The 26,690-nt window shown below is 39.7% G+C and overlaps 1 protein-coding gene across 7 annotated transcripts in view; it reads right to left on the reverse strand.

The window, feature by feature from the left end:
- The window catches only part of HUWE1 (HECT, UBA and WWE domain containing E3 ubiquitin protein ligase 1), a 154,064-nt gene that overhangs the window by 110,250 nt on the left and 17,124 nt on the right, over positions 1-26,690 (reverse strand). For all 7 annotated transcript variants that reach the window (XM_040266005.1, XM_040266002.1, XM_040266003.1 and 4 more), the window contains 3 exons: positions 7,922-7,990; positions 1,463-1,561; positions 555-761 (listed from right to left, as the gene is read on the reverse strand). In XM_040266005.1, coding sequence (XP_040121939.1) covers positions 555-761; positions 1,463-1,561; positions 7,922-7,966 — 351 coding nt within the window. In that variant the 5' untranslated portion in view covers positions 7,967-7,990. The remainder of the gene's footprint in view (positions 1-554; positions 762-1,462; positions 1,562-7,921; positions 7,991-26,690) is intronic.

Raw genomic sequence — 26,690 nt, forward strand, 5'->3', positions numbered from 1 at the left:
TGATAAAAACTCCAAAGTTAAGCTAAAGGAAGAGAACTGCTTCTTATACTGATTCCTGACAAATTCAAAAGTTCACTAATTCCCATGCCCACTATACTCTTTTAAGAATACATAGCATGCTATTAACATATATTTTGGGGAGAGGGGAGAAGAGACTGAAAAGCAGCACACTAAAACTTAGAAGAGCACCAAGTCCAGTGATGTCTCAAGGTAATCAAATTATGTCATAGTAAAGTAATCTGGGGCTGTTCTGATAACTTGGGACAAAAATAAATTCCTGAAAATTCCCAAGAATACTTCAATACATGTATTACATTCTCATTAATTTCTTTAATCTTAAAAGACAAGGTGAATGTGACAGTAAAGAACCTTCTCATCAACACTGTGAAGAGTTTCTTTAGCCAAGAAACATCCTACCATTGTCTTTGATGTTGAAAACTCCAGAACTTCATAACGAAAAGGAAAGAATCATCAGAAAGAAATAACAATTTCACTATTCTGGACATGAAGAATTCTAGTAAAGAACAGACTATATAGGCTTAAACCTCTCCTACCTCTATGGAACTATACAGATGCCGGGAAAAGCTGTACTCAATGAGTAAGGCTGTGAAGTTCAACACAGCCAAGAGAAGCATTTTCAGTTGTTCTTTTTCCGGCCTATCACACACGAGCATCCATGACATATTCTCCACTGTCTGTCCAGCATCTGCCAAAATCCCATCGAAGCGGTCCAACAGATCCACCCAGTGATATAACTCGCACTGGAGAAGGGAAGAGAAAGAGGAATATGTAAGAATAAGGTAAAAGTACTGTGTGGGTACTTTGCAGCTGAGCTTTGCTACAATAGATTGCTGATCATGATACGTAGACAAGTTCACCTCCCACCTTTGCTTCTCTTCAATGCCCCACTAATACAGAAACCAATGAGAAAAATCATACTCTGAGCCACATGGACCTGAGTTCATTGTTTTATCCATCAAAACATACATGTTCTAACACCAGGAGACACCACAAAATCTCTGTAGCTAGGTCTTCAGAGAGAGAATTCTGGCTATACTCTGAGGTCTAAAAACACAAGGACTTTCTTTGCTAAAATCCATTTTATCTGAAGTGCTTCTTTTTCGAGTTATCGAAAGAAGAGTCTTTTAAACTAAAAGTAAAAATCATGACACTATCTCAAACTCACATTGTCAGTTAAACTAAAGGTATTTTGTGGTTGAGATTATTTATCATCACCTGTACAAGCAATCTTCACCCTCAGTGAGCGAAATTTTCCCTTTACATTTCTTTCAAAACTTCCTTGGTAACCATTCACAGGCTAAAATTACCAGTCTAGAGATGTGCAAGACACACACACACACACACACACACACACACACACACACACACGATGCTTATTAAGCAACTGCTGAATGAGGTCACCTCATTGTGGTTTCTCTTTTGGGAGCATGGGTTTACATACCTTTCCAATGTTCCATGTTTTGATCTGCTGCAGTTCCAAAAGAAGTTGCTCATCATTACAAACTTTGAGTTTGTCTATTAAGGCTCTGCAGTCTGCAGGCTGAGAAAAACAAACGGATATTCACAAAAGGGTGTTTTGTGGTATGAGGGAGACACATTGACAAAGAACAGGGGGAAAAAACACCCTTATGTCAACACACACAGCAATTTAACTTTTGATATAACGGACTGAAGAAAAATGGAAAATTTCCAGACAATCATTTGAGATTAACATGGAAATCTTATAATGATACAAGCCATCAGTGTTATTTTTTTAAACCTGGATGAACTTGTAGACAAACTACTTGGAAGGGTACAAACAACAGAAATAAAGGAAACAAGCTAAATATCAATAAAAACAAAATGAAGGAGTCTGTATCATGGTCTGAAAGTTAACCAAAGTGACTAGAAATGTTCAAACAGAGAAACACTGAGGAGTCATAGTGAATTCACAAAGGTGAAGATTAGCATTGACTATATTTTTCACAGTATTAAGCCATCCAATTATAGGAGATAAAGACCTTCTGAACTGAATAAAACTAGGACTCCATTCTTACTTGTGGTTCCCATTTCCATATATTCCTGCTCTCTTTTTACTGATAAAAGGGCCTGTCAGGTACCTTGTCAGGTGTGGATTCAGAGTTCATAGTAAGTTTTCAAAAGCGGGATGGCGGGGGGTAGGGGGAGACAGGGAAGGGATAGGGACTGGGACAGAGAAGCTTCTATTAATGGAAGGCAACTGGAAGTGATCATGCTTGCTATTTAACTCTGAAAAACAGTATGGTATGTTGTGAATGGGCCTAGATTTGGAAACAAACAAATCTGGGTTCAGTTTTTAGCTCGATGTTTTACTAAGTTGTTTGATCATAGGCAAATCTTAGCCACAGTTTTCTCATCAGGAAAAAAGACCTTTTAAGAACTACCTTGGAAATGTGAAGCTCAAGTGTTTGCACATACATAAAGCACTTATCTCACATAACAGGAGCATAAATATTGAGAGACAGCATACTGTTACCAAGAACATCAGGCAGTTCAGTCGCTCTGTCGTGTCCAATTCTTTGCGACCCCCATGGACTGAAGCACACCAGGCTTCCCTGTCCTTCAACAACTCCAGGAGCTTAATTGAATTCATGTCCATCGAGTTGGTGATGCCATTCAACCATCTCATCCTGTGTCATCCCCTTCTCCTCCTGCCTTTAATCTTTCCCAGCATCAAGGTCTTTTCCAGTGATTCAGTTCTTTGCATCAGGTGACCAAAGTATTGGAGTTGCAGCTTTATCATCAATTGTTCCAATGAATATTCAGGACTGATTTCCTTTAGGATTGACTGGTTTGATCTCCTTGCAGTTCAAGGGACTCTCAAGAGTCTTCTGCAATACCACAGTTTAAAAGCATCAATTCTTCAGTGCTCAGCTTTCTTTATAGATTTCTTGACTTCTCACTTTTGCATTCCAATCCCCTATAATGAAAAGGACATCTTTTGGGGGTGTGAGTTCTAGAAGGTCTTATAGGTCTTCATATAACGTTCAACTTCAGCTTCTTCAGAATTCCTGCTTGCAGCACAGACTTGGATTACTGGGATATTGAATGGTTTGCCTTGGAAACGAACAGAGATCATTCTGTCATCTTTCAGATTGCGCCCAAGTACTGCATTTCAGACTCTTTTGTTGACTTTGAGGGCTACTCCATTTCTTCTAAGAGATTCTTGCCCACAGCAGTAGATACAATGGTCATCTGAATTAAATTCACCAATCCAGTCCATTTTATTAGTTCATTGATTCCTATAATATCGATACTCCCTCTTGCCATCTCCTGTTTGACCACTTCCAATTTACCTTGATTCATGGACCTAACATTCCAGATTCCTATGCTATACTATTCTTTATAGCATTGGACTTTACTTCCATCATCAGTCACATCAACAATTGGGCATTGTTTTTGCTTTGGCACTGTCTCTTCATTCTTTTTGGAGTTATCTCTCCACTCTTCTCCAGTAGCATATTGGGCACCTACCAACTCGGAGAGTTCATCTTTCAGTGTCATTTCTTTTGTCTTTTCATACTTTTCATGGGGTTCTCATGGCAAGAATACTGTAGAGGTTTGCCATTCCCTTCTCCAGTGGATCATGTTCTATCAGAACTCTCCACCATAACCTGTCCATCTTGGGTGGCCATGGGCTTTAGAATTAAGGTAGTTGGTAAGCCACATCTCTGACTCTCCATATCCTCTTTCACAAAATAAACTAACACAACCTATTTATCTAGCAATGTTGTGAGATTTAAACTAGGGGCATTTTCAGCAGCCAAAACTGAACGTGGAACAACAGGGGCTCAAGGGCAAATTTTTTTTAAAGCTAAGTCTGGTATCTTTCCTCTCTCTAAAGTGAGCATTAAGAACTATCTCAATTTCTGTGAAAATTTAAGGCATTGAAAATTCTTGGCACAAAATCCTTCCACAAACCAGACGTGCACCTTTTCTTTCTTTCCTTTAAGTCATACAGGTTGAAGGAGAGGTATGAAGCAGGAGAAACAGGTAACTTAGGAGTGTGAACTACCTGCTCATGCAGTTCATTTGTGCCTTTTGGATCTACTTGAGCCTACTATCAATACCACTTCAATTTCTAATGGCCAAACTCTACCCTCTAGATCTTAAGCTGTTCTCCTATTGGGGCTTGCCAGAGGCATCACATAGTGCCTTCGGCTGACACTAAGGTAGACACCTGGTTCTACTAGACCATAATGTCCAAGGAGTAGGGCAGTTTACATCATAGCTTGAACCTTTTGAGGTCTTTTCTAGATCCAAACGTTACTATCACCATAGAAGTTATCCAGTATATGGATCAAAATAGCATGCATAAACATGACATATGCTGCCTCCAAAATCTAGAGTCGTGGCATACACTGTTCCTCTACCTTCATGGTATGTGGTACAAGGTGTGGAACTATGTCTCTCACTTGAGAAGGAAATCTTGACATTTCCCAGACTTCTGGTAGGCACTCAACCTTCAAAGGGCACTCTCTGGCACATGTATGTCTAAGGCCTCCTAAGTGCTTGTCTTTTCTGGTCACAAGCCCCAGTTAGCATCAGTTCAGTCCAGTCCCTCAGTCATGTTCGACTCTCTGTAACCCCATGGACTGCAGCATGCCAGGCTTCCCTGTCCATTACCAACTTCTGGAGCTTGCTCAAACTCATAGTCATAGAGTTGGTATTGCCATCCAACCATATCATCCTCTGTCATCCCCTTCTCCTGCCTTCAATCTTTCCCAGCATCAAAATCTTTATTCTAATGAGTCAGCCCTTCACATCAGGTGGCCAAAGTATTGGAGCTTCAGCTTCAGTCCTCCCAGTGAATATTCAGGACTGATTTCCTTTAGGATTGACTGGGTTGATCTCCTTGAAGTCCAAGGGACTCTCAAGAGCCTACTCCAACACCACAGTTCAAAAGTATCAATTCTTCAGCACTCAGTTTTCTTTATGGTCCAACTCTCACATCCATACATGACTATTGGAAAAACCACAGCTTTGACTAGACGGACCTTTGTCTGCAAAGTAATGTTTCTGCATTTTTAATATGCTGTCTAAGTTTGTCATAGTTTTTTTCCAAGGAGTAAGTGTCTTTTAATTTCATGGCTGCAGTCACCATCTGCAGTGATTTTAGAGCCCAAGAAAATAAAGTCTGTCACTGTTTCCATTGCTTCCACATCTATTTGCAATGAAGTGATGGAACCAGATGCCATGATCTTCATTTTCTGAATGTTGAGTTTTAAGCCAGCTTTTTCACTCTCCTCTATTACCATCATCAAAAGGTTCTTTAGCTCCTCTTCACTTTCTGCCATAAGGGTGGTATCATCTGCATATCTGAGGTTATTGATATTTCTCCCGGCAATCTTGATTCCAAGTTTGTGTTTCATTCAGCCTGGAATTTCACATGATGTACTCTGCATATAAGTTAAATAAGCAGGGTGACAATATACAGACTTGATGCAGTCCTTTCCCGATTGGAACCAGTCTGTTGTTCCATGTCTGGTTCTAACTGGTGCTTCTTAGCCTGCATACAGATTTCTCAGGAGGCTGGTAAGGTGGTCTGGTATTCCTATCTCTTTAAGAATTTTCCATAGTTTGCTGTGATCTACACAGTCAAAGGCTCTGGCATAGTCAATAAAGCAGATGTTTTTCTGGAATTCATTGCTTTTTCTATGATCCAATGGACATTGGCAATTTGATCTCTGGTTCCTCTGCCTTCTCTAAATTGAGCTTGAACATCTGGACGTTCTTGGTTCACGTATTGTTGAAGCCTAGCTTGGAGAATTTTGAGTATTACTTTGCTAGTGTGTGAAATGAGTGCAATTGTGTGGTAGTCTGAACATTTCTTGGCATTGCCTTTCTTTGGGATTGGAATGAAAACTGACCTTTTCCAGTCCTGTGGCCACTGCTGAGTTTTCCCAACTTGCTGGCATATTGAGTGTAGCACTTTAACAGCATCATCTTTCAGGATTTGAATTTATTATGCCAGTTAGTATAATAGCATCATTTTAACATACCAGAACAATGTTGTTTTATCAGGAGTATCAAGATCCCTATGGACCCTGGAGTTTACTAAATGCACCAGGGACAAAAGTAAATCTTTACCATCTTGTCCCTGCTACATAAATGTAAACAGACTGAGATTTTCCTTACTCATGGTAATGCAAAAGAAAGGACGTCAGTTCAATGGCTGCATACCAACTGCCACAGTATATACTGAGTTGCCCCAATAAAGATGTCAAATCTAGGGGAAAAAAAAATCCTTCACACAGCTACTGATACATAAAGTGATCAATAAATGTGCAGCCACTATAGAGAACAGTATGGAAGTTCCTCAAAAAATTAAAAACAGAACTACCATATGATCCAGCAATTCCACTTCTGGGTATTCATCTAGAGAGTGAAAACATTAACTTGAAAGAATATATGAATCCCCATGTTTACTGCCACATGAACAGCCAAGATATGGAAACACCCTAAGTGTCCATTGATCAGTGAATGGATAAAGATGTGGTACCTATATACAATGAAATACTATTCAGCCATATAAAGAAAGAAATCTTGTCATTTGTAACAATATGCATGAACCTTGAGGGCACTGAAATACGTCAGAAAAGGACAAAATAACATATGAGCTTACTTATATATATGGAATTTAAAAAACAAAAAGCAAACAGCAAAAGAAACCCAAGCTCACAGATATAGAAAATAGACTGGTGGAAGAAATGTGTAGAGGGCCAAATAAATAATGACAAATAAATACATGTTTTCCTTAAAAATAATACCTAGTATTGATCACAGTATGGGAAATTGGGCTTGCTGCCTGAGGAAAATAGGCATCTTCAGGCCTTAAAAATGTACATAGTCAATGATCTAAAAATTCCATTTCCAGTTTACCCTAAGTAACTTACTAATAGCTGTCAACTAACATGAATCAGGAATTTGCACATAAGCATGACTCCAAGAACAAATCCATAACTACTAGGTAAAAGATAAAGAATCTGAATTTTAATTTCTCTGATTATCTATAAGGCTGAATTATCATGGAAGTTTAAGGACATCATGCAAGTTTTCTTTTTGTTCTTCAGTTTTGAAAAAATTTGAGGATATAATTGTCAAAAATTCTTGATTTCAAAACATATCAAAAACCAAATGAAAAGGAAATAAACGGGTATGTAAAATATATATACTCAGTACATATGGCATTCAGTAAGAAAGTGACATTTCAATGTCAAATACAAAATAAAACAGCACTAGCAGATAACTGGCATAAGGCCAATAAATGTGAAAATATATGTATTAAGGCATGCAATTAGAGCAGTGAAATACATTTTCTTCGCCTATTAACAAAAATTTAAAAGATAACCTGCAATGCTGGAGCAGATGTGGGAAGACAACATTTCTCAAACTCATTAGTGTAAAACTGAAGGAAAGGGCAGGAGAACTGCCCATGTAGTAATCTTTTAAGGACTGGAACAAATATCAATAGTGATACCCATGGGTGATACCTGCCAGGTAGTTCCAGTTTTTAAAAAACCAAGTGGCCTATATTTAGAAAATGAACTGATTAATTATGTGCCCAATACTTTGCTGAAAACCTGCTTCACATCAAGTAATTATCAAAGCTATTTTAGAGCTGTGAAAACCAGGCAAGTTAATAAACTCTCAGACACAAAAATCTAGTAAAATTCAAACACACGTCTAATTCTAAAGCTTGTGCTCCTTGATCTACAGCATAAGAAGTCTACATGAATATCAACAATGTTTCAAGACAAGTTGCTGTTTTACTACATTGTATATATGTAAGTGATGATATGTTTGGAAGATCAGTATGAGTGAACTGACTGCAAAGAATTTTTTCCGAAATGAAAATAACAGGCAAACTTTGGATACTTACAGCCTCAGTAGGAGTCTTTTTCAGTTTAGTCCTGTCTACTTTCATGATTCCAATTTTTTGTTTTATGATCTGAAAAGAAAATTTTCCCAAAAGTGAGAACTTAACGTTGCAAACTTGAGCTCTACATGCATGGACATGGAAAATACAGAATAAACAGAATGTAAAATTCTTAAAGTAAAAGAGAATCATGATGCAAACCAACTCAGAGGCATAGATATGAGGTAGGGAGGGATAAAGAATCTCTCCAGATAAAGCTGACCCACATCCATGTACAAGCTGGCCCACCAGCTTGTAATCTATCTAAGGTAAAATTAAAATGCCCCCCACCCCTTACTCACTCTCAAACTCATACTTGAAAATAAGAGTAAAAAGTTTTCTTAAACACACCTCAGGATGGAAAAAATTCATCATATCCTACAATTTTCTGGAAAACTTAGCAATCCCACTTCTGGGAACTTACCCAAAGAAAATCATGAAAGTGTATATAAATATTTAATCACAAGAATCCATACTGCATGACCATGTCTAACAGTGAATTGGAAAGATACAAATATCCAGAATAGGGTTGGTTTAAAACGGAGCATTACACAGCTGTTAAAAACACTGCACAATTCTATTAACAGTAAACATGTTCACAGTGAAGTAAGGCTATGAAACAGAATAAATAGTACAAACCCATGTCTAAAGAAAACAGCTTAGAAGGGGTATGCATCAAAATGTTACCTTAATCTAACCAAATGGATTATGTATGTTTCTTTTACTTGTGTTTTTCTGTATCTTTTACTATTTTACAGTACAGTAAAATAAGAAGATCAAAGGATATTTTTATCAACAAATGGTACTTGATCAAGTAGTAGCTATAGGCAAAAAGATGAACTCTGACCTCAGCCTCGTATTTTAATATATAAAAATTAACTCAAAATGGGTCATGAGACAAGGATGTGTAGCAAAGGGAACTCCTGTGCACTATTGGTAGGAATGTAAACTGGTGCAGCCACTGTGGAAAACAGTATGGAGGTTCCTCAAAAAATTAAAAATACAATCCAGGAATTCCACTTTTGGATATTTATCCAAAGGCAATGAAATAACTTAAAAAGATACTTTGTTATTATTGTTCAGTTGCTCAGTTGTGTCTGACTCTTTGTGACCCCATGGACTGCAGCACTCCAGGTCTCCCTGTCCCTCACCATCTCCTAAAGTTTGCCCAAGTTTATGTCCATTGCACCAGTGATACCATCCAGCAAGCTCATCTTCTTACACCCTCTTCTCCTTCTGCCCTCAATCTTTCCCAGCATGAGGGACTTTTCCAATGATTCTGCTGTTTGCATCAGGTGATCAAAATACTGGAGCTTCAACTTGGGCTTCTCTGGTGGCTCAGTGAAGAATTTACCTGCAATGTGGCAGACCTGGGTTCGATCTGTGGGTTGGGAAGATCCCCTGGAGAGAGGAATGGCTACCCACTCCAATATTCTGGCCTGGAGAATTCCATGGATAGAGGAGCCTGGCAGGCTACAGTCCATGGGGTTTCAAAGAGTTAGACACGACTGAGTGACTTAGCAGCAGCAGAGTGACTTTAACTTTTTAGCTTTAGCATCAGTCCTTCCCATGAGTATTCAGGGTTGATTTCCTTTAAGATGGACTGGTCTGACCTCCTTGCTGTCCAGGAATCTTCTCCAGTACCAGGAGTCTTTGACCTCAGTTTTCTCCAGCACCACAGTTCAAAGGCATCAATTCTTTGGCACTCTGCCTTCTTTACAGTTCAGCTCTCATAACCATACATGATCACTGGGAAGACCACAACCTGAACTATATGGACCTATGTTGGCAGAATAATGCCTCTGCTTTCCAACACACTGTCTAGGTTTGTCATAGCTTTCCTGCCAAGAAGTGACTGTCTTCTGATTTCATGACTGCAGTCACCATCCACAGTGATTTTTGAGCCCAACAAGAGGAAATCTATTACTACTTCCACCTTTCCCCCTTCTATTTGCCATGAGGTAATGGGGATGGATGCCATGATCTTCGTTTTTTTAATATTTAGTTTTAAGCCAGCTCTCTCTTCCTTCACCCTCATCAAGAGGCTCTTCCCTGTCACTAGAGTGGTATCATCCACACATCTGAGGTTGTTGATGTTTCTCCTGTCTATCTTGATCCAGCTTGTAGTTCATCCAGCCCGGCATTTTTTATGATGTGCTCAGTGTATAGGTTAAATAAACAGGGTGACAGCAGATAGCCCTGTCACACTCCTTTCCCTGTCACACTCCTTTCCCAATCCTGAACCAGTTGTTCCATATGGGGTTCTAACTGTTGCTTCTTGACCCACATACAGGTTTCTCAGGAGACAGGTAAGATGATCTGGTATCCCCATCTCTTTAAGACCTTCCCACAGTTTGTTATGATCCACACAAAGGCTTTAAGCACAGCTGATAAAACATAGGTAGATGTTTTTCTGGTATTCCCCTGCTTTATGATCCAGTGGATGGATGTTGGATCAGAGACATATGCAACCCTATATTTAATGCAGCATTACTTTCCAATAGCTAAGACATGGAAGCAACCTAAGTGTCCACTGATGGATGAACAGTCTTACAAAAAAGATGGAAACCTTGTCATCTGTGATAACATGAATGAACCTTGAGGGCATTATGCTAAGTGAAATAGCCAGACATAAAAGATAAATTCCGTATGATTTCATTTATTTGGGGAATCTCAAACAAACCCACAAAACCCCAAATACAAAATTTACAGATACACAAAATAGACTGGTGTCTGATAGAGGCAGGGGTTTGGGGCTGGGTGAAATAGGTGAAGACAGTCAAAAGGCACAAACTTCCAGTTTATAAAACAAGCCATGCAGATGTAATGAGCAGCATGACGACTGAAGTTAATATTGTACTGTATATTTAAAAGTTGCTAAGAGTATATCTTAAGGGTTCTCATCACAAGAAAAAAATTGTAACTATGCTGATAGATGCTAACTAGACTTATTGTGATCATTTCACAATATATACAAATATGGAATCATTATATTGAACATCGGAAACTAATATAATGTCAAACATCAATTACATCTCAAAAAATAAAAGATCATGTACTTAAATGTAAAACTTTAAAATCTACTGGGAGAGATATTTGTAAACCACATACACTATCTAGAATATATAAAGAATTCTCAAACTCAACAATAAAAAAACCCACCATTCTTCCAAAACAAGAGCACTGACTAAAACTCATGCAAATAAACAACTTACAATGATTTTACTGTTTTAAAAAATGTAGATGAAGTCGCTGGCAAATCTTCACACAACCTCACTTCAACTAAAGCTATTTTGACTTATTCTGTACCAATCAAGGGTCTGGGTGGAAAACAATGGACTCTGGTGAACCAAAGTGAATATATAATTTACTGGAAGGACAACTGATAGCTCATGCTACTGACAGGAAAGCTTAAGAGATCCACATCAGAAAGCAGAAGGAGCCAAGGAAGCCAGGCATCCTGAAACTACAGCCAAGGACCTGCCACAGACACAGCTTAGTTGGAAGTACCTATGCTGGAAGCCCAGAAGCAACTGATGGCAGCAGTATGATTTCTAAATGGTCTCAAGTTATTTGCATCAGTGGCCCTAGATGCAAAGTCCCAAGAATGACCATCTAATTGGTGAAGCTGAGGTCTCATGCCTATGCTCTAGCTGTTAAGTTTCTGGGAGAGCAAGTGCATTCAGCTTTTTCAGTTTTGTTCAGGTTCGAAACTTTTCATAAACAAACAGATTCAGATGATAGGCACCAAAGTAAAAAAAAATAAAAGAAGCCAAAACAATTGATCAAGCACATGTCCTCCTAGATGCAATGTTAACCTGGCTTTTATAATTTTTTTTGCAAGAAATACCTATAGTCTAAAAAAGAAATATCACTGCCTGTGAGACATCAATTAAGAAAATTCAGAAGTTTTTTGTCGTTCCTAGTTATTCTATTAATGTGCTCATCTCACACACTAGTAAAGTAATGCTTAAAATTCTCCAAGCCAGGCTTCAGCAATACGTGAACCGTGAACTTCCAGATGTTCAAGCTGGTTTTAGAAAAGGTAGAGAAACCAGAGATCAAATTGCCAACATCCACTGGATCATGGAAAAAGCAAGAGAGTTCCAGAAAAACATCTATTTCTGCTTTACTGACTATGCCAAAGCCTTTGACTGTGTGGATCACAATAAACTGGAAAATTCTGAAAGAGATGGGAATACCAGACCACCTGACCTGCCTCTTGAGAAACGTATATGCAGGTCAGGAAGCAACAGTTAGAACTGGACATGGAACAACAGACTGGTTCCAAATAGGAGAAGTATGTCAAGGCTGTATATTGTTACTCTGCTTATTTAACTTATATACAGAGTACATCATGAGAAACGCTGGGCTGGAGGAAGCACAAGCTGGAATCAAGACTGCTGGGACAAATATCAATAATCTCAGCTGGGAGGGATTGGGGCGAGGAGGAGAAGGGGACGACCCAGGATGAGATGGCTGGATGGCATCACGGACTCGATGGACGTGAGTCTGAGTGAACTCCGGGAGTTGGTGATGGACAGGGAGGCCTGGCGTGCTGTGATTCATGGGGTCGCAAAGAGTCGGACACGACTGAGTGACTGAACTGAACTGATGCAGATGACACCACCCTTATGGAAGAAAGTGAAGAACTTAAGAGCCTCTTGATGAAAGTGAAAGAGGAGGGTGAAAAAGTTGGCTTAAAGCTCAACATTCAGAAAACGAAGATCATGGCATCTGGTCCCATCACTTCATGGGAAATAGACGGGGAAACAGTGGCTGACTTTATTTTTTGGGGGGCTCCAAAATCACTGCAGATGGTGACTGCACCCATGAAATTAAAAGACGCTTACTCCTTGGAAGGAAAGTTATGACCAACCTGGATAGCATATTCAAAAGCAGAGACATTACTTTGCTGACTAAGGTCCGTCTAGTCAAGGCTATGGTTTTTCCTGTGGTCATGTATGGATGTGAGATTTGGACTGTGAAGAAAGCTGAGTACCAAAGAATTGATGCTTTTGAACTGTGGTGTTGGAGAAGACTCTTGAGAGTCCCTTAGACTGCAAGGAGATCCAACCAGTCCATCCTAAGGGAGATCAGTCCTGGGTGTTCATTGGAAGGACTGATGCTGAAGGTGAAACTGCAATACTTTGGCCACCTAATGTGAAGAGCTGACTTACTGAAAAGACCCTGATGCTGGGAAAGATTGAGGGCAGGAGGAGAAGGGGACGACAGAGGATGAGATGGTTGGATGGCATCACCGACTCTATGGACATGGGGGCCTGGCATGCTGCGGTTCACAGGGTTGTAAAGAGTCAGACACGACTGAGCGACTTAATTGAACTGAACTGAAGCTGGTTTCACAGTGGGAAGGGAGAATACTTTTTGAGTGCTTACTACAAGCCACACAATACTTAGGCTGGTATTTCCCAAAACATTTTAGAGCAACTTATCCACAAAGACTAGGTTCTTGGGAAACCTGAAGCCTGGCGTGCTGCAGTCCATGGGGTTGCAAAGAGTTGGAAATGACTTAGCGACTGAACAACAAAAAATTTCTCTTCCTTTAGGACAGTCACATGGCTGACTGACATTACTAACAGTTCCAAGAAATCCTGGGTAATGGAAACTTATTCGGGCACAGAGCCATTCCCTGCTCCCCTCCCCCAGTTGGCATCTACTAGAAGTCTAATTTAAGAATTTCAAAGAATATACTTTGAGACATGCTGGCACAGGAGATTCATAAAATAGTCTTTAACACAACCCTCACCATTCAAGCCAAGTTCTGTCCCCATTTATAGATAGAAAACTGAGGCTCAGAGAAATTAAGTACCTTGCCTGTTTAGTGAATGTAGGCTCCAAGATCTAAATCCAGATCTTTCTGATTCCCAAGTCCATACTTCAAAACATGCTATTCAAATATTTGCTAGTTTCATTACAACAATAAATACCTGCACACGAAAATACCAATTTGTGACCAATTCTCCTATACTGTTGGATCCTACTGTTCAAAAAAACACTGTACGACAGGAAGCTCGGTCACAAGGTGAAAAGCTATTATCAATCTCACTAATGATGGAACAATAACTGGAGAATGAGTTCTACCTAATGTTTAGAAATTAAACAAATGAAAATCTCATTACATAAAAAAACCTCTAACAAAAGGAAGCTAATTCTAAATAAATTCCTGGAAATGACCTATTGCTTTTGTTTAGTCAGACAAGAACTCTGTATACCAAGCAATCTCTATACATAAAAAATATTTCTTTCTAAACTTAGGTTAGAAAAATCAACTTGGAGAATTATTATGAACCACCACCATGGTAATGGTAGCAATTACCATTAAACTTAAATACTTCTATTTATTAACCGTTTTTTCACTTCTTCACCAACCCCCACCCCCCCCCCCACTTTCACTTATCTTTGAAGTTTGAATCTTGGTTTTGTAGGTTTTATATCAAGACAAGAGTGCACAATTAAAATATACCAAGCAAAGTCATTCTTTAAAGGATAACTCACTCTGTAGTAATCACCTCCAGTTGATCAATTTTAGAAAGACTTTCAATACTGAAATCAGCTTAAGGGCAGAGGACACCTGTAGTTCCAAACCTGGGTCAACAGCAGTTGAGTATATTGGTAGACTGGCCTTATTATTCAAAGTATGGTTGAAGGATCAGCGGCACGGAGATCACTTGGGAGTTATTAAAAATGCAAAATCTTAGGCCCCACCTAGACCTGAAGAATCGATCTATATTTTAAGATCTTCTAGTGATTCACATATTGAAGTTGAGAAGCACCGGATCATAACATAGGCTCCAAATCAGGAAACCCAGATTAGAATCCCTGCTATATTATGTACTGTATGAGCATACGGACAAATCGTGTGATGTGCACTTCTGTTTCCTCACCTGTGAAATATGGATAACCAATTTCCCTACTTTCATACTCACTTTCATCCAATCCGTTCTCCAGAGAACAGCAAAAGTAATCTTCTTGAAACATAAATCAGCTCAAGTTACCTTCCTTGTTTAAAACCTTACAACAGTTTCCCTAGAATTATTTCCAAATTGTAACCATGACCCAAAGAGCCCTGGCATGATTTGGCTCCTGGACCTCTCTCCAATCTCCTCTCTACACATATCAGTCTTTCTGTTTAGTTTCTGGACTATTCTGAATTCTTTCTGGCCTCTAGACCTTTACAGGTGCTATTGCTACTGCTGCACACTCATTCTTCCCACAGCTACCTCTACTTCAGGATCTGACTTTAAATTAAGACCTAAAATGGCTTCCCAAGGCAATCCACCCAAAGCTGGTCTAACTGCTATTTTTTAATAACAGTGCCCTGCTTATTTCTCTCATAGAAAATATCAATTAATAACTGGTTTGAGTGCTCGCTTCAGCAGCACATATACTAATAACTGGTTTGATTGTCTCCAATGTTAATTTCTCAGCATCTCAACAGCATCCTTCATGTGGTAGGTATGCAAATATTTGTACAACTGAGTTCAGTAAAGAAGTATGCACTGAGAATAAAATCTGTGATTGCAAGCATATAGTCAGAACTTGAAGCCATGGGTCTGGAGATGATCACTTATAGAGAAGGAAGGAAAGACACACAGAACTGAGTTCTTATTTGCTCTAACATTTAAAGGGAAGGCAAAAGCAGAGATAAATCTTTGACAAAGGAGGGAAGAATATACAATGGAGAAAAGACAATCTCTTTTAACAAGTAGTGCTGGGAAAACTGGTCAACCACTTGTAAAAGAATGAAACTAGAACACTTTCTAACACCATACACAAAAATAAACTCAAAATGGATTAAAGATCTAAATGTAAGACCAGAAACTATAAAACTCCTAGAGGAAAACATTGGCAGAATATTCTCTGACATAAATCACAGCAAGATCCTCTATGACCTACCTCCCAGAATAGTGGAAATAAAACAAAAAATAAACAAATGAGACCTAATTAAACTTAAGCTTTTGCACAATGAAGGAAACTATAAGCAAGGTGAAAAGACAGCCTTCAGAATGAGAGAAAATAATAGCAAACAAAGCAACTGACAAAGAACTAATCTTAAATATATACAAGCAGCTCCTGCAGCTTAATTCCAGAAAAATAAATGACCCAATCAAAAAATGGGCCAAAGAACTAAACAAACATTTATCCAAAGAAGACATACAGATGGCTAACAAACACATCAAAAGATGCTCAACATCACTCATTATCAGAGAAATGCAAATCAAAACCACAATGGGGTGCCATTTCACACCAGTCAGAAGGGCTGCGATCCAAAAGTCTACAAACAATAAATGCTGGAGAGGGTGTGGAGAAAAGGGAACCCTCTTCCACTGTTGGTGGGAATGCAAATTAGTACAGCCACTATGGAGAACAGTGTGGAGATTCCTTTAAAAACTGGAAATAGAACTGCCATATGACCCAGCAATCCCACTGTTGGGCATACACACTGAGGAAACCAGAACTGAAAGAGACACGTGTACCCCAGTGTTCATTGCAGCACTGTTTATAATAGCCAGGACATGGAAGCAACCTAGATGTCCATCAGCAGATGAATGGATAAGAAAGCTGTGGTACATATACATAATGGAATATTACTCAGCTATTAAAATGAATGTATTTCAATCAGTTCTAATGAGGTGGATGAAACTGGAGCCTATTATACAGAGTGAAGTAAGTCAGAAAGAAAACACTAATACAGTATATTAACGCATGTAGATGGAATTTAGAAAGATGGTAATGATGACCCTATATATGAAAGCAAAAGAGACACAGATGTAAAGAACAGACTTTTGGATGCTGTGGGACAAGGCAAGGGTGGGATGATTTGAGAGAATAGTACTGAAACATGTATATTATCATATGTGAAATAGATCACCAGTCCAGTACGATGCATGAGACAGGGTGCTCAGGGCTGGTGCACCGGGATGACCCTGAGGGATGGGATGGGGAGGGAGGTGGGGGGGCGTTTCAGGATGGGGAACACATGTACACCTGTGGCTGATTCATGTCAATGTATGGCAAAAACCACTACAATATTGTAAAGTAATTAGCCTCCAATTAAAATAAATAAATAAATAAAAAACCAAAAAAAATAAATAAATAAAGAGAAGGCAAAGGAGGAGAATCCAGCAAAGGAGAGGCTGGTGAGGTAGAAGCTAAACTAGTTCATCACGGTATCATGAAAGGCAAAAGTTGGCACCTGGATCAAATGTCAAAACGAGGTATGTCCAGAAAAATGTTTGTTGAAATTGGCAATAGAGATAACTTGTCAAGCATTAGTTTCAGTAGGGTGGTTGGAAAGAAAGCCAGACTGGAATTAATCAATGAATCACTAGGAAGCGAGGCAATATAGATTACATGTGTAGAATACTTTTTTGAAAAGACTGTCTGTAAATGAAAGCAGAGAATTATGGGGGTCTCACTGAAAGAGTGTAGGGGAGAGGGGAAGGAAATAATGGAAAGAAAATAACTAGAAAGTTGAGGGAAGGGGACTATTTAGCCTCTGTTTCACCTTATAGACTGAACATTTATGGGTTTTGAACAGCAGAAACAGTATTAATCAGAACCAGGACAATCCTCTTCTTAATCTCTTAAACCTTGACTGAGTGTCCCTCCTATGTACTCACACTGTACCCTGTACCTATCACTTCCTGACATTAATGTGACTATATCTGTCACAGAGTGAGGAGGAAAACCAACCAACCAACCCTGGGAAAAAGAGTATACAACATTATGAGTGGCTCCCTGTAGGTGGCAGGATAACACAGCTTTATTTATACTTTCCAGAGCCTCCAAATTTTCTATAATTTTGCATCCACTTGTAATGAGAATTTTTCTTGTGTACAGTTTTTCTTAAGAGAGAAAAAGTGGCCCCTGAGGCAAAGGGCTGCATCAAATTAAGAAAAATATTATCTAAACAAATGCCTTGGATTGGCTGCTATCTTCTCTTGGAACTTCTTTTCCATACTTCTTCTTGTTTAATCCTGACATACAGCAAGCACTCAATATTAATTTGGTTTATTATTGGTAGGTTAAGAAATGCTGCACACATGTATGGGAGTGTGGATTAATCAATGTCAGCCTACCCATGGGGATGTAAGCTCCATGAAGCTGTGAGCATATTTCCTATTAGATTGTTTTGTTCACTGCTGTACACTTAGCTCTTATAGGAAATAAAAAATATTGCTTAATTAAATGAAAAAGAGGAAGACAAAAGAAAAGTCAGCCTAAAATTTCCACTGAAATCATGGAAAGTACTATGGTGGTTTTTAAGCAATGCTTTAGATAATACTAAACTGTGATGTCCTATAAAGCAAAATACTTGATTATATTTTTCTTTTGCCTCTCTGTAGTCTCTGAAAGTAAATTCAGGTGAGAAATGCCCAGATCATTCATTGTGTCAGGAAATAGTAAGCTGAATCCTGAAACCCAGCCTACTATTCACCATTTGATTAGAAGCAGAATCATCACATTACCTGATTTGCAAAAGGGAATACCACTTGATTACCAGGCTTTTTCATCCAGTTTAGTCTTGGATTATTTACATTCAGTTCAGTTGTGTCCAACTTTTTGCGACCCCATGAGTCGCAGCACGCCAGGCCTCCCTGTCCATCACCAACTCCCGGAGTTCACTCAGACTCACGTCCATCGAGTCCGTGATGCCATCCAGCCATCTCATCCTCGGTCGTCCCCTTCTCCTCCTGCCCCCAATCCCTCCCAGCATCAGAGTCTTTTCCAATGAGTCAACTCTTCGCATGAGGTGGCCAAAGTACTGGAGTTTCAAATTTAGCATCATTCCTTCCAAAGAAATCCCAGGGCTGATCTCCTTTAGAATGGATTGGTTGGATCTCCTTGCAGTCCAAGGGACTCTCAAGAGTCTTCTCCAACACCACAGTTCAAAAGCATCAATTCTTCGGCGCTCAGCCTTCTTCACAGTCCAACTCTCACATCCATACAGGACCACAGGAAAAACCATAGCCTTGACTAGACGGACCTTAGTCGGCAAAGTAATGTCTCTGCTTTTGAATATGCTATCCAGGTTGGTCATAACTTTTCTTCCAAGGAGTAAGTGTCTTTTAATTTCATGGCTTCAGTCACCATCTGCAGTGATCTGGGAGCCCCCCAAAATAAAGTCTGACACTGTTTGCACTGTTTCCCCATCTATTTCCCATGAAGTGATGGGACCGGATGCCATGATCTTCGTTTTCTGAATGTTGAGCTTTAAGCCAACTTTTTCACTCTCCACTTTCACTTTCATCAAAAGGCTTTTTAGTTCCTCTTCACTTCTACACTCCTATTATTGGCCACATTAAACATGACCCTGAGGACTGTTGACCTATATTTTATTGGACATTGACAGTAAGATGTAATAATAAAGAACTAAGGTATAGCCTTTGCTCACTCAAGACAAAACTTGAAATTATGTGTAGAAATATTTCGACAGGGTCTCTCCCTCAAACTCTGAAAACGGTATAGCTCAGATATGCTTTCATGCATGCTCTTGGTGCTTTTCTACAGAGAAATATCTATTTCAGCTTCACTGACTATGTTAAAGCCTTTGACTGTGTGGATCACAGCAAACTGTGAAAAATTCTTAAAGAGATGGGAATACCAGACCATTTTACCTACCTCCTGAGAAACCTGTATGCAGGTTAAGAAGCAACAGTTAGAACCACACATTGAACAGCAGACTGGTTCCAAATTGGGAAAGGAGTACATCAAGGCTGTATATTGTCACCTTGCTTATTTAACTTTTATGCAGAGTACATCATGTGAAATACCAGGCTGGATAAAGCACAAGCTAGAATCAAGATTAACAGGAGAAATATCAATAACCTCAGATATGCAGATGACACCATCCTTATGGCAGAAAGTGAAGAGGAACTAAAAAGCCTCTTGATGAAGGTGAAAGAGGAGAGTGAAAAAGCTGGCTTAAAGCTCAACATTCAAACAATGAAGATCATGGCATCTGGTCCCATCCCTTCATGGCAAATAGATGGGGAAACAATGGAAACAGTGACAGACTTTATTTTGGGGGGTTCCAAAATCACTGCAGCTAAGAAATTAAAAGACACTTGCTCTGTGGAAGAAAAGCTATGACCAACCTAGACAGCATATTAAAAAAGCAGAGACATTACTCTGCCGACAAAGGTCAGTCTAGTCAAAGCTATGGTTTTTCCAGTAGTCATGTATGGATGTGAGAGTTGGACCATAAAGAAAGCTGAGTGCCAAAGAGTTGATGCTTTTGAACTGTGGTGTTGGAAGACTCTAGAGAGTCTCTTCGACTGCAAGGAGATCAAACCAGTCAATCCTAAAGGAAATCAATCCTGAATATTTATTGGAAGGACTGATGTTGAAGCTGAAGCTCCAATACATTGGCCACCTGATGAGAAGGGCAGACTCAATAGAATAAAGATTCTGATGCTGGGAAAGATCGAACGCAGGAGAAGGGGATGACAGAGGATGGGACAGTTGGGTGTCATCACTGACTCGATGGACATGAGTTTGAGTAAGCTCTGGGAATTGGTGATGGAGAGGGAAGCCTGGCATGCTGCAGTCAATGGGGTTGCAAAGAAGTTGGACACGATGAGCAACTGAACTGATACTCAAGATAAGGACAGGGATACCAAGAAGGAGGAATCTACACCGCCAACGTTGACTTTGGAGATGAGACTAATGTCTGAGAAGGCATCCCCTAAACATCCTCTACCTTAATAGTCCTGGGAAGCTACAGATCCAAGAGTTATCCTTCTGGTCATTAGTCCTAATTACTCAGAAAAAGATAAACTGGCATCAAAAGAATTTAGGCAAGAAATAGGGTCTGCCAAAGTTGTAAATCAGTTTTGCCAGTAGAGAGGAAATAGCAGCATGCCAAGGAGCCCTCCCTTCCTCGCATTCCTAGAGGGAAAAAAAGCAAAACAGCACTCCCTGAATAAAAGTTATGCTTATTAAGGAGGAAAGGAAGAGACTCAGTCTCCCATTCCCCTCCTTACTTGTGGCTGATTTTGGTACAAAAAATCAATTATAACGACGACTGATTATCCCCTATCTCATCACATTCAAAGATGGAAGTACTTTTTCAGCCTGTCCTACCTTTAATAAAAAATTAAGACATCAGCCTTTATACTAATACTCTCTACTGAATTGTTAACAACTTAAAAGACACAAAAGCCTGCCACTATCTAATAGATGAACTTCACCCAGAAGAACCAAAGGCAGCATTCAGTGAATTCAGGAAAAGACATCCATCAGAAGTCAAAGCTAATTTAAAAATATCTTAAAATCTGTAGTTCTCAACCGTAGCTGTGCAATATCTACTGACACTTATTTAGTAAAACTAAAAATGTCTGCCCATACAAATAATCTGACTCAACAAATATGATGTAGGAACTTTGTTTTTCAAGCTTTGTACACAATCTGGCCACATAGCCAGATTTAAGAGCCCTTTATTCACTTTGTTCTATATTATTAATTATGCTTTTCTAATCTGTAATTCACTTAGGAATTTGCTTTTAAAATAATAGGGAGCAGGATACAAATAAGTACAGTCATGTACTGACAACTGTTGAAGCTCGGTAACAGGTACATGGGGATTTAATACTATTTTGAAACTTTTGTATATGTTTGAAAATCCCATAAATCAGAAATATTTTAAATTAAGACTTTATCCTGCTAGATCCTCCCTTTCCATCCTCCAGATTGCTCCCAGGGCAATCTTCCTCAAACTCAAAATCTACCTACAGCATCAAGTGTAAACTCCTTACCTGACCAGTATCTAAGACCTCTAGGACCCTCCTTACCTCTCTTACCAGGGCCATAACATTACACAATATTCCTCTTGGCTCCCCACATGCTTTAACCATGTCAAGTTTTTACAGTTTGGCCACTATTCAAGACTTTTGATACCTTGACTCAAATTGTTCTCTCTGCTAAAATGGCTGCTCCCTACATATACTCCTTGAGCTTAGCTTAAATGTCACCTTCTTTGTCAAGCCTTTTCAGATATCCCCTTCCCCAGAGTAAAACTAATTAATCTCCTTTGTGTCCCCATTGTATCCTGCACATACCCTCAATCAACACACCTCTATTTACATGCCAGTTTCCCCACTAGGGTTGGGCTTCCCTGGAGGCTCAGTGGTAAAGAATCCACTTGCCAATGCAGGAGACGTGTTCAATCCCTAGGTCAGAAAGATCTCCTAGAGAAAGAAATGGCAACCCACTCCAGTATTCTTGCCTGGGAAATCCCATAGATAGAGAATCCTGGTGGGCTACTGTCCATGGAGTCACAAAAGAGTCAGACACGACTTAACTAATCAACAGCAAATTGTGGAACAGACTTCCCCACTAGAGTGAGTTTTGCATCAGTGGGACTTTGTGTATTCATTTTTGCATTCCTGTTGCCAGCACAGGACCTGTCACTTAGTAGATTAATAAACAAATGAATGACTACCCAGTAAATGTTAAATGAAGCTTAAAAAATTCAAATCACTTTAAACTCTTTTTGTGACATTTGCAACTAAGATAACTAATTTATACAACTCAATGAGTTGCCTCTTCACATCAGGTGGTAAAGTATTGGAGCTTTGGCTTCAGCATCAGTCCTTCCAATGAAAATTCAGGGTTGATTCTCTTTAGAATTGACTGGTTTGATCTCCTTGCTGTCCAAAGGACTCTCAAGAGTCTTCTCCAGCACCACAATTTGAAAGCATCAATTCTTCGGTACTCAGCCTTCTTGATGGTCCAATTCTCACATATCTACATGACTACAGGAAGAACCACAGCTTTGACTAGATGGACCTTTGTCAGCAAAGTGATGTCTCTGCTTTTTAATACACTGTCTAGGTTTGTCACAGTTATTGTTCCAAGGAGCATGTGTCTTTTTAAAATTTTGTGGCTGCAGTCAAGGTTCACAGTGATTTTGGAGCCCATGAAAGTAAAATCTGTCACTGGTTCCACTTTTCCCCCCATCTATTTGCCATGACATAGTAAGACCAGATGCCATGATCTTCATTTTTTAAATGTTGAGTTTTAAGCCAGCTTTTTTACTCTTCTCTTTCACCTTTATCAAGAGGCTCTTTAGTTCCTCTTCGCATTCTGCCAAAAGAGTATCAGCTGCATATTTGAGGTTGACATTTCTCCCGGCAATCTTGATTCCAGCTTTTGCTTCATCCAGCCTGGCATTTTGCATGATGTACGCTGCATAGAAGTTAAATAAGCAGGGTAATAATATACAGCCTTGAAGTACTCCTCTCCCAATTCTGAACCAGTCTGTTGTTCCATGTCTGGTTCTAACATGCTTCTTGACCTGAATAGAGGTTTCTCAGGAGGCAGGTAAGGTGGTCCGGAATCTCCAACTCTTTAAGAATTTTCCACAGTTTGTTGTGATGGTCAATGAAACATATTTTTCTGGAATTTCCTTACTTTTGCTATGACCCAATGGATGTTGACAACTTGACCTCTGGTTCCTCTGCCTTTTCTAAATCCAGATTATACATCTGGAAGTTCTCAGTTCACGTACTGCTCAGTCTAGCTTGAAGGATTTTGAGCATTACCTTGCTAACATGTGACATGAGTGCAATTGTGCAGTAGCTTGAACATTCTTTGGCATTACCTTTCTTTTGGATTAGAATGAAAATTGACCTTTTCCAGTCCCGTAGCCACTGCTGAATTTTTCAAATTTGATGCAGCACTTTAACAGCATCATCTTTTAGGATTTTAAATAGCTCAGTTGGAACTCCATCACCTCCACTAGCTTTGTTCATCAGAATGCTTCCTAAGGCCCACTTGACTTCACACTCTAGGATGTCTGGCTCTAGGGGAGTGATCACACCACTGTGATTATCCTGGTCATTAATACCTTTTTTGTATAGCTCTGTGTATTCTTGCCACCTCTTCTTAGTCTCTTCAGTTTCTGTCAGGTCCTTACCGTTTCCGTCCTTTACTGTACCTATCTTTCCTTGAAATGTTCCATTGGTATCTCCAATATTCTTGAAGAAAGCTCTAGTCTTTCCCATTCTATTGTTTTCTTCTATTTCTTTGCATTGTTCATTTAAGAAGGTCTTCTTTACGCTCCTTGCTATTCTCTGAAACTCTGCATTCAGGTGCGTGTATCTTTCCCTTTCTCCTTTGCTTTTCACTTCTCTCCTCAGATATCTGTAAGGCTTTCTCAGACAACCACTTTGCCTTGTTGCATTTCTTTTTCTTGGTGATGGTTTTGGTCACAGCCTCCTCACAACATTATGAACCTCCATCCATAGTTTTTCACAGTCTACCAGATCTAATCCATTGAAATCTATTTGTCACCTCCACTGTATAACCATAAGGGATTTGATTTAGGTCATAACTGAATGGTATAGTGATTTTCCCTACTTTCTTCAATTTAAGCCTAAATTTTGCTCCTTAAGCAATAAGGAGCTCATGATCTGAGCCACAGTCAGCTCCAGGTCTTATTTTTGCTGACTACAGTGACACCTACAGGTCTTGTTTTTGCTGACTACAGTGACACCTCAAGAGACTGATCCAGACCTGCCTGTGAGTGTTTTGACAGTTTCCCCTGGAGACGTGGATTGGAAGTGTCCTTCCACATGGACAGGGCCCCTGGCAGTAGCAGTCCTGGGAAGCCTGGGTTGGCATAAGTCTTTTTTGGAGGTTTCCAGTAGCTCTAACATTGAGCCTGTAGACTTTCCAAGACTGGGTTACCTAAGGCCAAACAACTAACAGCAAGGGAGCACAGTCCCCCCCATCAGCAGACAACTGGATTAAAGATTTACTGAGCATGCCCCAGTCCACCAGAGCAAGATTAAGCATATTTCTTTTGCTTAATAAAAATAAAAGCTAGGTTTTAAGGCTTTAAAATATTCTGAAAAAAGATATGTATATAAGGGGGAGAGAACTTAGTAATATATCTATCTGCTGTGTGATCACTCACCTAGAGCCAGACATGCTGGAAGGCGAGGTCAAGTGGGCCATAGGACTGGAAAAGGTCAGTTTTCATTCCAATCCCAAAGAACAGCAATGCCAAAGTATGCTCAAACTACCTCACAATTGCACTCATCTCATACACTAGCAAAGTAATGCTCAAAATTCTCCAAGCCAGGCTTCAACAGTATGTGAACTGAGAACTTCCAGATGTTCAAACTGGATTTAGAAAAAGCAGAAAAATCAGAGATCAAATTGCCAAAATCCATTAGATCATTGAAAAAGCAAGAGAATTCCAGAAAAACACCTACTTCTGCTTTATTGACTATGCTGGAGCCTTTGACTGTGTGGATCACAATAAACTGCAGAAAATTCTTAAAGAGACAGGAATACCAGACCACCTTACCTGCCTCCTGAGAAATCTATGCAGGTCAATAAGCAACAGTTAGAACCAGACATTGAACAATGGACTGGTTCTAAATCGGGAAAGGAGTGAATCAAGGCTGTATATTGTCACCCTGCTTATTTAACTTATATGCAGAGTACATCATGCGAAACACCAGGCTGAATGAAACACAAGCTTGGAATCAAGACTGCCAGGAGAAGTATCAATAACCTCAGATATACAGATGACATCATCCTTATGGCAGAAAAGTGAAGAGGAACTGAAGAGCCTCTTAATGAAAGTCAAAGAGGAGAGTGAAAAAGCTGGCTTAAAACTCAACATTCAAACAATGAAGATCATGGCATCCGGTCCCATCACATCATGGCAAATAGATGGGGAAACAATGGAAACATTGAGAGACTTCATTTTCTTGGGCTCTAAAATCACTGCAGATGGTGACTGCAGCCATGAAATTAAAAGATGCTTACTCCTTGGGGGGGGGGGGAAACTATGACAAACCTAGACAGCATATTAAAAACCAGAAACATAACTTTGCCAACAAAGGTCCATCTAATCAAAGCTATGGTTTTTCCAGTAGTCATGTATGGATGTGAGAGTTGGACCATAAAGAAAGCTGATTGCTGAAGAATTGATACTTTTGAACTGTGGTGTTGGAGAAGGCTCTTGAGAGTCCCTTGGACAGCAAGGAGATCAAACCAATCAATCTGAAAGGAAATCAGCCCTGAATATTCACTGGAAGACTGAAGCTGAAGCTCCAATACTTTGGCTACCTGATGCGAAGGACTCATTAGAATAAAGATTCTGATGCTGGGAAAGATTGAGGGTGGGAGAAGGGGGAGACAAGAGGATGATGGTCAGGTGGCATCAACAACTCAATGGACTTAAGTTTGAGCAAACTCCAGGAGATTGTGAAGGATAGGGAAGCCTGGCGTGCTGCAGTCCATGGGGTCGCAAAGGGTTGGACACGACTGAGTGACTAAACAACAACAATATATGTGTATTATGATTTCTTGCTGGAAGAAAGTAAAAATGAAATAGAGGACAACACAGAATGGAAAGGCCTGGGAGTCAGGCTGGGTTTAAATTCCATTTACTAGCTATATAATTTCAGACAAGTCACTAACTCTTTAAGTCTGTAAAATAAACAACACAGTCTATCTTATAGGATTCAGTTCAGTTCAGTCGCTCAGTCGTGTCCGACTCTTTGCGACCCCACGAATTGCAGCACGCCAGGCCTCCCTGTCCATCACCAACTCCAAGAGTTCACTCAGACTCACGTCCATCAGGTCAGTGATGCCATCCAGCCATCCCATCCTCTGCCATCCCTGTCTCCTCCTGCCCCCAAATCCCTCCCAGCATCAGAGTCTTTTCCAATGAGTCAACTCTTCGCAC

This window comes from Oryx dammah, unplaced genomic scaffold, assembly GCF_014754425.2.
Source record: "Oryx dammah isolate SB20612 unplaced genomic scaffold, SCBI_Odam_1.1 HiC_scaffold_23, whole genome shotgun sequence".
Lineage (NCBI taxonomy): Eukaryota > Metazoa > Chordata > Mammalia > Artiodactyla > Bovidae > Oryx > Oryx dammah.